The sequence below is a fragment of the Salarias fasciatus genome, chromosome 15 (assembly GCF_902148845.1).
Source record: "Salarias fasciatus chromosome 15, fSalaFa1.1, whole genome shotgun sequence".
Lineage (NCBI taxonomy): Eukaryota > Metazoa > Chordata > Actinopteri > Blenniiformes > Blenniidae > Salarias > Salarias fasciatus.
Window position 1 is genome coordinate 28,467,163 of NC_043759.1, and position 17,208 is coordinate 28,484,370.

Sequence of the window (17,208 nt, forward strand, 5' to 3'; positions counted from 1 at the left end):
ACTTGTTGGAACAAAGCGTGCGCGTTATGTTTCTAAACGTCAGAAATGACGCCCGGCAGGTTTAAAGGAGCGGCCGCGAGCATGCGGGAGTCTTTCCGTCCCGCTGATGGGAAACGTGTGAGAATCTGCAGGAATGTCTTGACTGAGCAGACGCTCCATGATAAAAGTAACATTAATCCAGATTAATTCCAGCTATTAGTAAAACACTTCCATACAGGACCGTGCCGTGTCAAGGGCGGCGAGGATTAGCTGCAATTTGCATGATAAACAGGCCAAACAAACAAACAAAAGAGAGAGGAAGAGCAGAGGTAAATAAACCTTGAAGTGAGTCCTTGTCTGCTTCTGTCCACTTTCATGTACAGAGTTTATGAATCAATATTTGAGGCCCATAATTACCGCTGCTTGGCTTGTTGGGAGCTAATGGAGATTAATTAGTGGCTGAGAGTGGAGGGAGAACCGGCTCGCTCGGCGCCTTCGTTCCCACCAAGTCATCTGAGAAAGTGAAGGAATTAGCTTCACTCCGCTCATCCTGGCGGGCTGTCAGTGGATCACAGTGGATCACAGTGGATCACAGTCCGACTGGCCATCGTTAGAGAGACTTCCTGGTTACTGAGGTGACCGTCCTCAGGTCTGTCCGTCAGATACAGAAGGAAGGGAGCAGACTGTTACTGCGCTGTGTCGGCAGTTCTGCGTCTAAATGTTTGGCCGAAGAAATCTTTAGAATGAAAAGGAGAAAAATAGATTCAGATCCAGTCTGAGCAGATCTCTCTTTTATCCAGCATAAGTCACAATCTGTCCTCACTTTCTTCTTTAAGAGCAAATGTTCTGTTTTATTGCAATGTGTTCATTTGTTTTAACAGAAGAAGGTTTTGTTTAAACCTCCTCTTGTTTTCTTTTATTTCTCATCATGATGTTTCTAACATGTTTGGAGAAACAGTCAACCACTGAAACAAACTTATTGATATATCTGAGAAATCTTCCCCGGGCTTCACAGTTCGACTGACTTTTTTCTTCCAATATTTAAAGTTTTTCTTAACTTTTCAGTCTGTGGATTTCTATTTCTGTTTTCCTGATTCTTGAAAAATATCCGCTGTGCTAACCCGTCACTATGACAGTTTCCCTGTGTCCAGTCCGGGTGTTTTCTCTTTGTGGAGTTTGCATGTTCTCCCAAAGTCGGTATCCATGTCACCAGGACAGGAGACATGCTCCTGCACTGTAGTAACCCTGTTATAATTTAAATGACTTCAGCCGATGTGACTTCAGATTTTTTTCTTCTCAAAATTCTTTTTTAATCGGTCAAATCAGAATTCTGATTAGAATTTTTCTCATAATTCAGATTTACTGTCAGAATTCTCAGAGTCGGTTAAATTAGTTATTTTCCGTCTTCAGAATTGAACCGTTTCTTCATCACAGTATACACGTTTTTCACTTCTTTGCTCAAATCAAGTCAAATTCAAGTCAGAATTTAGATTTTTTTTTTCATCAGAATTTGGACTTTTGTGTTAGAATTCTGCTTCTAAATTCATACGGTTATTGTCTGAATGTAGTGATTTGAATCAGGATGTTCAGATTAAAGTCTGAATCCAGGTATTTATTTATTTATTTATTTATTTATTTATTTATTTATTTTCCGACAGCCAGATCAAAGAGGAAAAACTGGACTATTTTTAAAACCAGGTTTTTGGAAGGTTCTGGTCCTCTCCCTTTTTCTTCTAGAATAATCTCTAATTTCATGTATTTATTTATCAATATTTCTGAACCTGCCAGTTTCCTTTTTTTTTTTTTTCCTTTTTTTTTTTTTTATGAAACCTTCTCCTAAATGATCTGGACCAATTTGTGACAACAGCTCCTCACCAGAGGAACGATAATAAAACACCTCTCCCTCTGCTGATTGGCTCTTTATTTGGCCGACGTGATGACGTTCTGTCCCCTGAGTGGCCCGCCGCCCCGCCCGTCAGGCTGAGTGACGGGCGTGCGGGCTCAGGCCCCGCCCCGCTCCCGCAGACGCTATTAGAGAGCGGGGCTCGGCGGCGGAGCGGAGAGCCGGTTCAGCGTCGTCCATGGGCAGCAGGAGAGCGGCTGGCACAGCGAGTTCCGGTCCAGGCAGTCTCTCCGCGGCGGCACCATGCTCTCCAGGGCCTCCCCCGGGCTGTGGATTACTCTCTGCCTGTATTGCAGCTGCCGCGTCGGCGGCGGGGACGCGCAGAACGCCAAGGAAGGTGAGTTGTTAAAGTTTGGACCTGCGCTCCGGATCCCGCCTGCTCCCGCTCTCGAGCCTCGGTTCCAGCCGCCCGGCGGTGCCGCGGGTCCGGACAGGTGTGTGTCAGCTGCCGGGAGGACGGCCGCGCTCCGCGCCGCTCCGCTCCGCTCCCCGCTTTTACGCACGGCCGTTACCGGACGCAGCGGAGCGGACTCGGTCCCGACCAGCCTGCTCGGATCACGGTAACAGCCCGCCGTGACAAACTCGACATGAAGAGGACGGATCGATCTCCCCGACGCGCTGGAGGTCCGCGCGCCGTCGATCAGCTCGCAGTTTCGGAGGTTTTTCTTCTCCAAAGTGGCCTCGGCTCCGGCGGTCTGTCCGCAGCCGCTCTCCGAGGAGGCACGTCCAGCGGACCCGGGCTGGAATCCGCTCCCCCGGATGCCCTCGCTGAAGTATAGGAATCAGAGTAGATCCCTGGGATCACACTCTAACTGATCGGACGGATCGATGGGAGAATGACCGCTGCGTAAAAGCAGCGAGCGCAGCGTGTTTATCTGCGCCTTCCGCTCGACCCCGCGCATCCTTCACAGCGTTCTGGTCGGGATTGTTATTTTCTCTGGACGTCCCGGCGGCTGTCCTGCCCGTGCCACGCCGTGCCACGCCGTGCCAGTCTGGGGGAAATACACTCCCGATCATAACTTCGCTGCTCCGGGAGAGAAGCGGCCGCGGCGAAGCTTTGCGCCTTTTCCAAATAAAAACCCAGAGCTGCTTCAAAACAGCGCATCAGATTACAAACCAGGCGCTGCTTCACATTGAGAGAACCAGCCTCCGCCGTGCGTCGGAGGATTCGTCTCAGCGCCACTACTCCCTCTCCAAAAAACACTTTATTCTCTTAAATCCACATTTTAAATGACATCCGTCCGTTTGCGCTAAATGAGTCATCCTGAGCCTCTGGTCCTTTTTTTCCAAAGTTGCGCTCAGGCTGGAGACCTGTCTGCTGCAGTGTGCCACCGTCTCCCTCTGCCTGCTCTTTCTGCGCCTCCTTCAGCTGCTCCTGACAGAAATTAGGTCACGGCTGTATGCGCTATAGATCCAGATGTGCGGCCGTCGGTAGCAGCCGGCTTTAACCACCTGCCTGTTGGTTTCCGTCCCCAGTGATCCTGCTGGACTCCAAGGCACAGCAGACCGAGCTGGAGTGGATCTCCTATCCTCCCAATGGGGTAAGTCTGCACCGTGTCGTCCCAACCTCTGGCGTTTCCAGGAAGAGTGTCCACAGCGAACCTGGCCGGCGGCGGCCTCGCTTGACATTCAGATCACAGAGAGGCCTCGAGCTGGCCGCTCCAAAACTTCGCCCGGCTTGATTAAAAGCAGGCGAAACTTTTAAAATAAATTATCTGGAGCACGAGCAGATAAACCCCGGCGCAATCATTCTGCGAAGATGTGTTTGTGCGATTAAAAAGGGGCTAATCTGCCGTCTGCACATACCTTTGTCATTTTCATTACAGTGTAATCACCAGCAGCTCAGGTTTGATTGCAAATCACCTCCATGTCTTCCTCTGTGTGTGTGTGTGTGTGTGTGTGTGTGTGTGTGTGTGTGCGTGTCTCTGTGTGTGTGTGTGTGCGCGGTGCTGTTCCAGTGGGAAGAGATCAGCGGCCTGGACGAGAACTACACGCCGATCCGCACCTACCAGGTGTGCCAGGTGATGGAGCCCAATCAGAACAACTGGCTTCGGACTAACTGGGTGGAGAAGGGCGACGCCCAGAGGATTTTCGTGGAGCTGAAGTTCACGCTGAGGGATTGTAACAGCCTGCCGGGCGTGGTGGGCACCTGCAAGGAGACCTTCAACCTGTACTACCAGGAGACGGACTCGGAGGTGGGCCGCGGCCTGCGCGAGAACCAGTACGTGAAGATCGACACCATCGCGGCGGACGAGAGCTTCACGCAGGGCGACCTGGGCGAGCGCAAGATGAAGCTCAACACGGAGGTGCGCATCATCGGGCCGCTGGCGCGCCGCGGCTTCTACCTGGCCTTCCAGGACGTGGGCGCCTGCATCGCCCTGGTGTCCGTCAAGGTGTACTACAAGAAGTGCTGGTCCATCATCGAGAACCTGGCCACCTTCCCCGACACCGTGACCGGCTCCGAGTTCTCCTCGCTGGTGGAGGTGGAGGGCGTGTGCGTGAGCGACGCCGAGGAGGAGGCCGACAACTCCCCCAAGATGCACTGCAGCGCCGAGGGCGAGTGGCTGGTGCCCATTGGGAAATGTATATGCAGGGCCGGATTCCACCAGAAGGGAGACGCCTGTGAACGTGAGTCCAGCCTTCCTCTTATCGCCGTTCGGTCAGTTCTGGGTTCCTGCTGGATCCGGGATCCGGTGGAATCCTCCGCTGAGGAGTGTTTCTGACCCTGAGGGAGAGAAAACAGCCAAACAGGCGGGGGTGGAACCCTCTCAGGATTACTTTCAGCGGCCGCCTGACTGCGCTGATAGAAATCAGGCTGGATTAAAACGGGCGACTTCAGGTCGCACGGCGCAGGTGTCCGTCCTGATCAGCCGAGCCCCTTCCTCTTCCTCCTCCTCCTCCTCTTCCTCGTCCTCTTTTCTTCTTTTCTAAGCAGCTTACCGGCGGAGCGGCCGGCCTGTTCTAGCTGAAGACAATGCGTCCTGCGTGCGCTGCAGTGCCGTCCGTTCGGTCCTCTGAGGACGGGTGTTAATGAAATATATCAGGCCGGGTAATTTGGAGCGCCACCTCCAGCGTGAGCGGCCGATCGCCGCCGTCCTGCTGCTGGTTTAATATGCATACAGGTTGAGAGAAAGACCGCAGTTTATTTCCACGGGGAGAGCAGTGCGGCGGCGGCGGCGGCGGCGGCGGCGGCGGCGGCGGCGGCGGCGGCGGCGGCTTGACAGGGTCTCTGTGAGCGCTTCAGTTTCGAGGCTGGGAGCAGGAGGACGCTCCGCCTGTCGCCATTAATTAATCTCTTCACGTGTCAACTGAAACAAATAGCTGTGTGTGTGTGTGTGTGTGTGTGTGTGTGTCTTGATGCAGCACCTTTATGAGAAAACCTCACCTCGTTCACATGCTCAATGTTGGTTTATTATTTTTTTAATTTATTTAAAATAATTTCAAAAAACCTCTTTTTTTCAGTTTCACAGGCGAGAGCTTTTCTAAATTCCATAATTTTACAATTATTTTATAATTGTGAATTTTCCAGCCAAGAGAAAACAAATGCCTACAAAATAAATAAATAGCGTGAATAAAAGCAGTGACGGCGTTCCTTTGGTCTGGACGTCGGTCGTCTTCTCAGGCGTCAGGCTGGATTTGAACCGACAGCCGCTCCTGAATCGACGGCTCCTCTCCGACCGGCGCCTCCTCTCATTCCCGGGCTCTTCTGGAGAACCTCGTCCTGCCAGGCTGTATGTCCTGTAGCTGTGTTTTCATCACGGCACGTTCAGCTGAATCCGGCTGAAGTGCAGAAAGTCTGAACGCTGCTCGGAGGACCAGACGCCCGGACGACTCAGACACTGCGGAGATGCTTCAAACTGCACCAAGGACGGAGGTTACCTGCATTAACTTCACAGAAAACCCGTCTGTCTCAGCATGATCTGTGTGAAAAACAAAGCAGAAGACTCCGTCCTCAGACCCGGAGTCGGTGTGAGGATGCAGACTCAGCCGGACGCCGCCGCTGCGCTCTGACGGGAAGGACGGTGGAGACGATCTGGACGTTTAAAAACAGCAGAACTCGCCGTTCATGGCAGCGCCTGGCATCCACTGAGCCTCAGGAAGGTCAGGATCAGGGTCCGAACCCAGACCTGGACCCGTGGTCTGGTGGCCTGGGGGTGTGGGGGGGTGGAGAGGGGTTTGGGGGTTTGGGGGGTGGAGGGGGGTTACAGTAGGAGGGCTCACTGCGTGGCTTCGTCTCTTCCAGGCTGTGTGGCCTGTCGCAGTCCGAGTGCTACAGGTCTTCAGCTGGGGGTGGGGGTGGGGGGGGGGGGGGGGGGGGGGGGGGGGGGGGTGAGTGCAGGTGCAGAACACGGGGTTGAAGCTGTCAGTCATCCCCCCTCCCCCCGGTGAATGCAGAAAGCCTCTTCCCCCAAGTTGTTGTGATCGTCTCATTCATCACCGTCAGCAGAGAGACCCTGTCTTTCACTGCTGCCCCCCCCCCTCCCCCCCCGCTGTCTTTAACTCTTTGTGTGGCAGTAACTGCCCCCCCCCCCCCCGTGCTCTGGGTGTTGGACAGGCCGGTTGAAGCGCCCCGCTGCCTTGCCAGAGGGCTTCGTTTTGCCACAGCGGTGCGTTGTGAAAACAGAGTCCGTTCACCCCAGCGGTCCGGCTCGGCTCGGCGCCGCCGGCCGGCCGCGGCGGGGCCGCCGGGCGTTCGGCGCGGAGAAGAGGGCCCTTGTGGACGGACACTGGCGTCTTTGTGGCGCTCGGCCCGGGAACGCTCGCCGCCCGGGTTTGACACGTTGCATCATTGAGGCACTAAGTAACCAGCGTCTGGGAAACGGCGAGCCACTGACCCTCGCCGGAGGGGCCAGAGTGGCCCCCCCCCCCCCTTCCCGGCCAGAGCGCACGGCCGTATCTCGCCGCTATCCCCGCATGCTAACAAGAGGAATTAATGAGAGAATACAGCATCCTGTCGGCCCGGCGCCATCCATCTCCACTGTCAGGCGCCCGGACAGGAGTTAGTTGGAGACTGATTGATGGCGGCGCCCCCCTGAGGGGCCGGGGGCCGGGCGGCCCAGATCCCCAGCCCCGGGCCCTTTAGCAGCTCAAATGGAGCCAGGAAGCAGAGTCAGGGGGTCCTGCCGCGGCCCGACGCCCCCGTGATCGATCAGCTGTGGGTTTAATGCGGCGCCGGCGCTCCGTTATGCTAATCCCGGCGTGGCGGAACCGGCAGGAGACCCGGACCGGCCCAGACCCCCCAGGATGAACTCAAACGGGTGAGGGATGACGTTCCGCTGCAGCCCGGGAGGCCGCCGCAGGACGAGCCGGCTCGCCGTCCTGAACGGATCAGGGAGGAACTGGACTCCCAGGACCAGGACCAGAACCAGGACCAGGACCAGAACCAGAACCAGAACCAGGACCAGAACCAGAACCAGGACCAGGACCAGGACCAGGACCAGGACCAGAACCAGAACCAGAACCAGAACCAGGACCAGAACCAGGACCAGGACCAGGACCAGAACCAGAACCAGAACCAGGACCAGAACCAGAACCAGGACCAGGACCAGGACCAGGATCGCTCACAGCTGAGCTCTACCGCATCTATAACAATTAAAAAATAAAAGCGAGGCGATCAGAAAGCGTGGCCACACCGTCGTTGTGTGTTGCCCTGTGCTGCAGGACGGCGGCGGCGTCCCGGCGCTGGAATCTGACCCGGGTCCCCGTAGGGAGCTGAGCTGAATGGGCTGACAGGGCAGCGCCGGAGCAAACATTCCTCCTCCTCATGCAAACAAAGCATATGGCCCCCCCCCCCCCCCCCCCCCCGGTGTCACATGGCGTTATTTCCAAGGTGACGGGGGTCCGGGTTCGGCAGTGCGCGGGGTCCCTGGACATTAACTTCATTTCCACGCGGCGGCGGCGGCGGCGGCGCGGTGGAGCAGCGGCGCGGCGGCACAGGGCCTGTTGTGTTTGGTAACGTGAGCGTCCGGCTGACAGGCCGCTGTCAGGAAGATGGATGATGGCGGCAGTTGACCCCTGATCATCAGTCGACCCCCCCTCCCCCGCCGTGACAAAGCCCCCCCCCCTCCCAGCCCCTCCTCTCTAACAGGCCTTTCAGACCGTCCTGCATGTCTTCAGCAGGACGTGATCAGACAGGCGGAGGGGAGAGTTACCTGCCAGCGGCTCCACCCCCGGTTGGACCCCCGGTTGGACCCCCGGTTGGACCCCCGGTTGGACCCCCGGCTCCGCCCCCGGGAGGCTCCGGCCTCGGATCTGTCAGGTCTTCATCAGGAGCCTCCAGACCAGGAGAGACGGATCGCTACGAACAGAACAACACAAAGAAGAACTGACATGAAACTCCTCTCTGGAACCCGCCAAACATTTAGCATCTATATTTCTGACTTCTGCTCCCGGACTCCTGTGGATACACTCCGCTCGCCGTCTCTGCCCTGCAAACAAAGATTCACCCAGATTCACTATATCAGCTGAATTAAAGGAAACGACTCTGAACTCCTGAAATGACCCCTGCAGCAGGAAACTGCTTTTTACTAAAACAGATCTTTATGTAAGAATTTCAAATTTAAAAACCAGTCCCTCTATCTTAAATGTATCTGCAGTCAAGTGAGATGAGACATTTTGAGCTTGGTAGGATTTACAGTTCTTGCAGTGAGTCATTATTTCTTTATGTGAAATTAAAGGAAAGTTTTTTTTCTACAGTAAATATTAAGCAGCAGCAGCAGCTGTTCTTTAAAACTCTCTTCTCTACATGTCCACAAGTAATTTTATTAATGTGTTTTATTTATATGTGTGTGTGTGTGTGTGTGTGTGTGTGTGTGTGTGTCTGTGTGCGCACTATAAAAAATAAAATTATATATAATATGAAATTTAAAATACACACACACACACACACACATACCAGAGCTAGTATAATTCAGTGTCTTGTAGTTAAATCATATACAGAGGTATACATCTAAATGTTTGTTCCACTGCAGCTCAACAGTTTTTCTCTTAAAAGGGAATAATAGTGAAATAGTGAAAATGTTGAGTTGAAGACACGAGGCCATTTTAATCTGGAAATGTAAAAGACAAGCCAGACTGAAAGTTTTCGTCATGCTCAGAAGAGCCGGTCCACCGTCCAGCAGGAGGGCTGCGCTCGGCTCAGTCAGGCTGTCCAAATGTTGCCTCTTTCTGTTTTTCCACCTTTTCTAACAAAGTAAGCCGCCTCCGTCTTCTCTCTTTATCAGGCTCAACGTTTGGCACATTTTCACATTCTGAGAGAGCAAAAATTAATTTAGTCAAACAAGAAAGAGATTTTATTTCTAATTCAACTGAACGTGTTTCTGAGTTCATTCTGCTCCCAGGAGAACTCGGTTCAATAGTTTGGTTCATTCTTATGGAAACAGAGGAATGTTGGTCGGTTAGTCCTGTCACACACACACACACACACACACACACACACACACACACACACACGATGATCTGAGGCCTGTCCGGGGGCTTTGTGCTGTGGGGGCAGGACACTGTTTCTCTCTGCTAGTGTTTGTGTGTGTGTGTGTGTGTGTGTGTGTGTGTGTGTGTGTGTGTGTGTGTGTGTGTGTGTGTGTGTGTGTGTGTGTGTGTGTGTGTGTGTGTGTGTGTGTGTGTGTGTGTGTGTGTGTGTGGTTGGCACAGCTCACAGATGACGCTCAGCTGCTGACTGGGGACATTTTCATTGCTGATGCTGCTCTGACTGAGGGGGGGTCGGATGCCCCCCCCCCCCAGGTTAAAGCCCCGCCTCCTGTTTCCCTGTGAGTTAAATGAACTAAACAAAAGGCGATTAGGTGCAGCCATTTTCCATGTCACTGGGAATCTCACTCCGTCAGTGGAGGGGTGGGGGGGCGGGGTGGGGGGGCAGGGCTCCCTCACGGCCGTAAATCCACCGGCGTAATGGGTTTAATCTTAAAACGCCCTTCATTGTCCAGCAGTGAATCAGCGCTGCTGCCGAAAGAGAAAACAGGTGTTTGGCGCTCGTCTGTCAGCCGCGATGCGTTCAGGCGGCCTCAGATCTTTCAGTTTTCAGCCTGGCAGTGTGAGGAGTGGGCGGCTGCTGTGCGGCAGACCCCGCCGGCCACCGGGGGCAGTCATGAGGTCTCCGCCGTTTGCCGTGGTGGAGCGTCCCCCCCCCGCAGGAGCCGCAGCTTCACTTTGACTATAAGCTAATCAGTGTGTGTTTGATCTGCGGCGTGCCGGGGGTCTGGACCGGCTCCCGGGGGTCTGCCCCGCCCGGGGGCAAAGCGCCGTGCCCCCCACCGCCGTGCAAGGGAATGCTAATCTGCTGCAAAGCTCCTTATCCCCCCGCTCCGCGCTGCTACCTGGATGAATGGCTGCCTGTGTGTGTGTGTGTGTGTGTGTGTGTGTGTGTGTGTGTGTGTGGGGGGGGGGGGGGGTCAGTCCTCCAGAGTTCACAGTACCTGAGAGCTCTCCTCAGTGTGAAGCCAGTCTCTGTATCGCTGTAATTTGACACCAGCTTCACTGTCCTGACTGCTGTTTTGGCTAGCTTCAACCAAGACCCATCCTTCTCTCATGTTTTTGAAATAGTAATTTGGAATGCAGAGCTGTAATCGTTCCGGCGGAGGCGTCCAGACAGAAGCAGCCGTCGGAGCGAAGCTGGAGCGAATCCCCGGCGTTCGCGACGCAGCGCCGGCGGTTCGGGCGGTGCATCGGCACGGCGGCGGCGGCGGCACGGCGCCTCATAAATAACTCACACCTTCCTTCAAAACCTCTGCTGCTGCACAAATTCACACCTCACCTGCAGCCATGAGATCAATGGAGCTGTCCTCTGGCTCTCCGAGCAGAAGGAATGCACTCGGCTGCGTGTGTGTGTGTGTGTGTGTGTGTGTTTCCTCCAGGTCTGCCTGTCTGCGTCGCTCTGAAATTACTCGGTAGATGTAGTGCCTGGTGCGTTGTGGAGGAGAACAGCGCGGGCCTCGGTCCATAAAGGCGCGGCGGCCATCGTTCAGCGTGCGTACGGCGGCGGTAAACAGCGGCTGATGAATGTCCGCGGCCGGCCGCCGTTTATCCGGGCAGAGAACATAAGTCACGTCTAATCAGCCGGGCCCCCGGCCACATTAATGCATAAGAAATCAGCTGGCGGTGAGCTATCGACCGGCGAGCCGCTCCACCCAGGAGCTCTGGAGGCGGCGTGACGGCGGCGCCGCCAAGGGAAGGGAACCAGCGGCGGGCTGGTCTGGTTCAAGGGCTCTGCAGCAGCAGCAGTCTGGAACAGACCTGTTCACACTGCAGTTCCCGATGCACTCATTTATACAAAAAGACAGTTTCCTGTCGGTTGGCTTCAGGTTTTCCCACTAAAACCCTGAAAGAAACAGTTATTTCATCTCCTGCTGTCGGACTGAAGAAGAATCGGTGAAACCCAGGACCGCTGTGCTCACCCACATGCAAACCAGCTGAGTAATTCAAGTACAAGCTAAACAGTCTGCAGCATCTTTCATGATTTTCTGTCATCAAAACAGATGATTTGATCAAATATAGAAGACAGAAGTGTTTTCATGGACAGAATCCTAATGTATTGTTATTTATTTTAAAAGCTAAAATAATAGGAACACCGTCATTAAAATGATGTGGTGAATTAGAAATGATGCTGAAGACGCTGAGACGGTCGGACGTGTTTCTGTCCCATGGAGTGTTTTCCTGTGGGGAGTCTCTGCTGGTCCACCAGCTCTGCCCTGACCTCCGACCTGGCTCCTGCTCCCTCAGCGGGATTTGAACCTGTCACTCTCCCATCGCAGCTGCTCTGCCCACTGCACCACTGCACACAATGAATGGCTGAACTGCAGGAAGCAGCGAGAGTCCGTTAGCTTTTATGTAAAACGGGTGTGTGTGTGTGTGTGTGTGTGTGTGTGTGTGTGTGTGTGTGTGTGTGTGTGTGTGTGTGTGTGTGTGTGTGTGTGTGTGTGTGTGTGTGTGTGTGTGTGTGTGTGTGTGTGTGTGTGTGTTTTCAGTTCAGATTTATAAAGACATTTCCCTACGACCTGCCATGTTTTTTTCTTCCGTTCTTTTTTTGGAATAGGAAAATAATCTGCTTCCTTTATCGCCTGACCCGCTCCGCCTGGCGTCCGTCAGCGGCGGCCATGCCTGTCGCTCCTGTCGGCGTCCGCTCCTCCCCCGGCCTCCTCCATCATTGTAATGGGGCTCTATGTCCACGCCGCCGCCTCCCACGCCCGGCCGAGGAGGAGGAGGAGGAGGAGGAGGAGGAGGAGGAGGAGGAGGAGGAGGAGGAGGAGGAGGAGGAGGAGGAGGAGGAGGAGGAGGAGGAGGAGGAGGAGGAGGAGGAGGAGGAGGAGGAGGAGGAGGAGGAGGAGGAGGAGGAGGAGGAGGAGGAGGAGGAGGAGGAGGAGGAGGAGGAGGAGGAGGAGGAGGAGGAGGAGGAGGAGGAGGAGGAGGAGGAGGAGGAGGAGGAGGAGGACCGGTGTTTTTGAGGGTTGTGATGCTGAACTCTGAGGTCGATCAAGTTCATGATGCTGGAGTCAAATGACGACTTCCTGATGCTGCACGTCGGACGATGAAGCTGGTGTCAAATTACGTGTGTTTGGCTTTGCGCCGGAATGTCGCCGTCTTTGTTCAGCTTTGACAGTGACGGTGCAGGTGTCAAATTACAGGTTGATGTTGAACCCAGTGTGCAAATAAAGACGTGTTTGAGTCGTGGCTGGTGAGACAGTGATGCTGGTGCTGAATTACCAGCACATGGCGCTGCATACTGGGAGGCCAGCGGTTTCGATCCAGGAATTGAGAAAGAGAATTTCCTCCTGGAAAGAAGATCTCTGCTGTTTAGCTCCATGTTTCTGGTCTCCTCTGCGGAACATGAAGCTCCGCCAGCTGATCGATCTTTTGCGATGTGCATACTGAGCTGTTGAAGTGAGGATAGCTTGGATGTGTGATATATGGTGCAACACTAGCTTTCATTAACACTACCTCAAATAATACATTCCGGTGAGCGTTGCCTTCGTCTGCCGAAGCTTCGATGGAGCGTTTTCCTGCAGCCAGCTGGGAGACGAGTCGGTTTATCTGAGTGAGCTGCACGAAGCTGAAACAATAAACTGGCAGCTCTGAACACAGAATATAGAGGGCGAGTTCTGGAATCCAGTCTGTCAGCAAACGCATAGATTATCACAGCGAGCGGCGCGGAATGGTCCGTCCTGTTGTGGCTGTCAGCCGCCGTGTCAGAGCTGCAACTAAACTGGACATAATTCAGGAATGCTAAGAAGCCCGGCTCAAGGGAAGAGGAAATACAGCGAGTCGATGGGAAAAACAGGGGTTTTTGTGTGTCTGCGCCAGATAAGCAGGCTTTGTTTTGCCGGGACGGCGTGATGGAGACGCAGGGCGCTCTGTTCTCAGGCTCCTCCACTCTCCGAGTATTAAAAAGAAAGAAAGGAGGAAAAGTGCTGACCGCAGCGCGTCCCCGCGCACGTCGCCCGAATCAAAGCGCCTGACCGCTGGAAGGAGGAAATTACAGATGCTGCGAGCGTAGCCCGGAATGCGAGCCTCGTTTCCTGAACCTCGGCCCTCTTCTCAGAGGACGGGCTAATTCCTCCGCCTGGTGAATAAGCCCGCCGTCTTCCCGCCGCCGAGCGTCTTGAAGCCGCCCCGTGTCAACACGAGGCCGGGCCGCTCTTTATCTGCCGCAGAAGAAGAAGCGGCTTACAGGAACGGGCCCGTTTCCAAACACTCACTCCACAAACACTCCATCCTTACAAATGCAATTACACGTCGGGCTCTCGCTGCTCTTGTCGAAGCTAATGGCTGAGAGGGGTTTTTTGTTCCAACATGTTTGTGCCTGCCGGTGAGGTGTCAGCGGCGGCGTGATCGGCGGCGGCTAACGGGCCGGCCCCGGCGCCGTAATTGCTTTGTGGATGCAGGAAAAGAAAGGCAGTGTTGCTGCAGGGAGAGTCGACAAAGAAGCTCTCACTCACTATCGTCCCATCTCTCTCCGAGTGGCTCTTTAGCATCTGCTGCCAGGAAGAGCCGCCGCCAGCAGCAGCAGCGAGCCAGCTGTGTGTGTGAGGACGGCGTGGAACGTCTACGGTTGGCAGTACTGCAGAGACGTGGCGTCCGTTAGCAGTTAGCAGTTAGCAGCATCGCTCTGCTATGTGAGGCCGTGTTAATAGAAAGTTTCCCAAACCCAGGCTCCGAGCAGTGCTCACTGCTGTCTGAGGGCGGGTTCACCCCGACCGGGGCGGAGCCAGGACCCCTTTTGGGAAGTGTGAATTTGTAAATCAGCCTCCTCATAAATAACTGAATCGTGTTCTCACCGTGGAACCAAAAGGGCGTCAAACCAGACAGAAGCAAGTCGGGGTCCGGAAGGAAACACGATACTTGTTCCAAAATAAGTGACTTCAAAATAAAATCTGTGTCGTGTTTTTGCCTTATTCTGTTTTTTTACTTCTTCTGGTAGAATACAGAACAAACAACGTGATGTAGTCATTATACGTATTAGAAGAATGAACGGTTTTGTACTTCGTCACTGCAGGAAAGTCAAACGACACCAAAATGGCACAAAACGGCTCTCTGACCGGAGCGGCTCTGTGTTGCCAGATTGGGCAGGTTTCCGCCAAATCGAGCTTCTTTTTTAAACACGCCGGACGGGTTGATGATATGATTATGTGTTTATGACGTGTTTTTTTTATTATACAAATATGGTTTTAACGTGAATTTTCAACCGAGATGGCGGGTTGGGCTGCTTTCTATTGAGTTAAACGGGTTTCATGTTGTTTGCGGGGGACAGCCAGAGATCTGGAAACCTCCTCCAACGGACTGGGTGATTCCGTTCTGCAGACGGAACGCAGCCTGAACGGTTGTTCTGTTGTACATGATTTTTCTGCAGGCCGTACATATTGACACTGGGCCAAGGCCTCCCTTCACCTCTGGAGGCTTCACTCAGCAGATCAGCAGTTTGTGGAGCCACAACAACTCCAGCCTCCCCCTTCTTCCTGCGAGTCTCAGCCTGTCGTCCAGCAGCTTGTCTTCACCGTCACTGGCTCTCATGCTCTCAGAGTGGTCAGCCAGTAGCGGAGGAGTTCTTCTTATTGACGCTGGCTCTGACTCAGTGGATGATTGAGGCTTTCGTTGTTCTGGGTCTGGTGTGATACAGCAACACTGATTCAGCCTGTAATCGCTTTGACAGTCGGACTGTTTGTGTCTTTTGTGTTTGGGCTCTTCTGTTTGTCCAAGACTTTATTTTCTCTAGGTTCTCTGTGTTGGATGAGCGTTGGAGTTTTGGGCAGGTTCGAATGATCCTACAGAACCACTGAGCTGCAGTTTGTCCTTGTTTTAAAACTTTCTCTGTATTTCAACAAACGTTTGACATCTGGTTGTAAAACTGATTTAAAGAGGAAAAAGAAGCAGCTGAACCCCGCGAAAGCTCCAGAAGAGTAAGTAAAGTTTTAAGAAACTGGAATTATCCTTGAGAGAGGTGTTTAATTTCTGAAGCTCGTCTTCCCGAATGCCCTGGGTCTCCGTCTCACGTGGGAGACGGTCCAAGTCTCTGTTGGGTTCCAGCTCCTCTCACGAACCCAGAGGCGAGCGCTGGTCTTATCGCCGGCTGCGGCGGGCCGAGAGCAGCCAGACCCGGACCGGGTTCCAGGGAGCGGACGCCGCAGTGCGTATCGGCGGGTTCAGGGCGGGCGGTGTTTACGCCCCAACACGCCGTCCTCCGCCTGCCGCTTGTTGAATACTCTGGCTCTGCCCTCGGCGCCGAGCGCTCGCCGCCTCCTCGTGCCTCTGTTTTCAATTACCGACTCACGAAAAGGTAAAGAGAGATGGAAGATAGAGGCACGTCGTCTTTCCTCCTGGAAACAGACCGAGCAGCGGTCGGGCTTCGCGGCGGGCCGATAAATGGAAGCTGACAGGGCTTTCATGTCGCTGAAACGGGGATACCCCGCCTCGGCCGCCTCGCCACCGGGATCTGGAAGTGTTAAAAAAACCCTGGACCTGTCACAAGAAGTGGTGGCACTGGATGGGAAAAAAAGAAAAAATCAACAGGATAGAGAAGTGAAATACGGAACGCCAGTCAGAAAATCATTGCTTGCTTCCCGGCGCCTCATGAAAAATGTATTTCTGGTGTAATTTGTTAGTTTGTATGCAGAGCTATTCACAGAGGGATCGATTTCTCACACATTCCTCATTTTTTTCTCTTTAGAGGAAGTGGTGTGGCCCAGATTGCTGTTTTTCAGGCGGCTCCGCTGTGTTCTGCAGTCGGCGTGGATTAGCCCACTTCCAGCAGAAAATAGCCACGGCACTCCAAGACGAGCGTCACGCTTTAACCGCGGTTCACACGGGCTGCCGCGACGCCGCGGGAAGGCAGGCCGCGCATCCTGCGGTTCGTACAGCCTCCGACCCGATCCGCGTGGCCAATTAGCTTCTCTGCTTTTTGAGCTAATGTGGCGAAAATCAATGTTCAAACTAATTCTCCCTCATTCAGAGGTCTACAGTGGAAAGAAAATGCAAATTACGAAACATAAATATTTCTAATTGATTATCTGAACCATGCAAATACACATGCAGTATTTATAAATTACAAAGACGTTTTGAGGAAATTTTGAATAAAAATACTGAATTCTGATTGATTTTTGCTATAATATATTAAAATGACACATCCGGAGCAGTGGCAGGATCAGCATTTTCAAACATGGAGGGTGGAACGATGGGAAGGCGTTCACTGCCATCATCTAATCACAGCAAAGAACTTCCAATAAAGAAGCTTTCCACCCGTTTAAGTTCCTTATTGGAGGGTTTATGGTGGCTGCTGGAGTAAATGAGAAAACTACGAAACTACAGAAATAAATAAAATTAAAGTTAGTAATTTATTGAAAAAGTGATAAATACACACCCTGCACATGCTGTAAATATGGTTTAACTTTAACTCCTGATTCAAGACAAACGATGTTAAAATCCTGCGGCTGCATTCTGAACATCACTGCGAGAAACAAATGTCTCCTACTTCAGATTACAAATAGATTTGACAGCAAAAAACAAGATATTTGTAAAAAGCTACAAACTGGGAGGAAGTTTGTTGATTCAGCGTTGTGTTTGTCTCCGTTTGCAGACTTGAACGCTGAGAACCTCTTCATCCAGCAGCGAGAGTGATTTGTAAAGGAATGAAACGCTGGCTGAGGATGAGGAAGGCGAGCGGCGGTGAGGGCACGGCGGCCCTGACCGCCGCTCCTGATGAGTCCGGGCTTGTTTAGCTGCGGGGTCGAAGGTGAAACGGGGAGATGATCCATGTGCCGGCGCTTATCTCCCCGCCGGCTGATAAATGCCCGGCCTCCCTCGCTCACCGCGCTCGCCGTAAACAA

The 17,208-nt window shown here is 53.3% G+C and overlaps 1 protein-coding gene across 2 annotated transcripts in view; it reads left to right on the top strand.

Moving 5' to 3' along the window:
* The first annotated feature begins 2,059 nt into the window (after positions 1–2,059).
* The window catches only part of epha7 (eph receptor A7), a 78,035-nt gene continuing 62,886 nt past the window's right edge, over positions 2,060–17,208 (top strand). For both annotated transcript variants that reach the window (XM_030109824.1, XM_030109825.1), the window contains exons 1-3: positions 2,060–2,219; positions 3,359–3,423; positions 3,841–4,510. In XM_030109824.1, the coding sequence (XP_029965684.1) occupies positions 2,126–2,219; positions 3,359–3,423; positions 3,841–4,510 (829 nt within the window). In that variant the 5' untranslated portion in view covers positions 2,060–2,125. The remainder of the gene's footprint in view (positions 2,220–3,358; positions 3,424–3,840; positions 4,511–17,208) is intronic.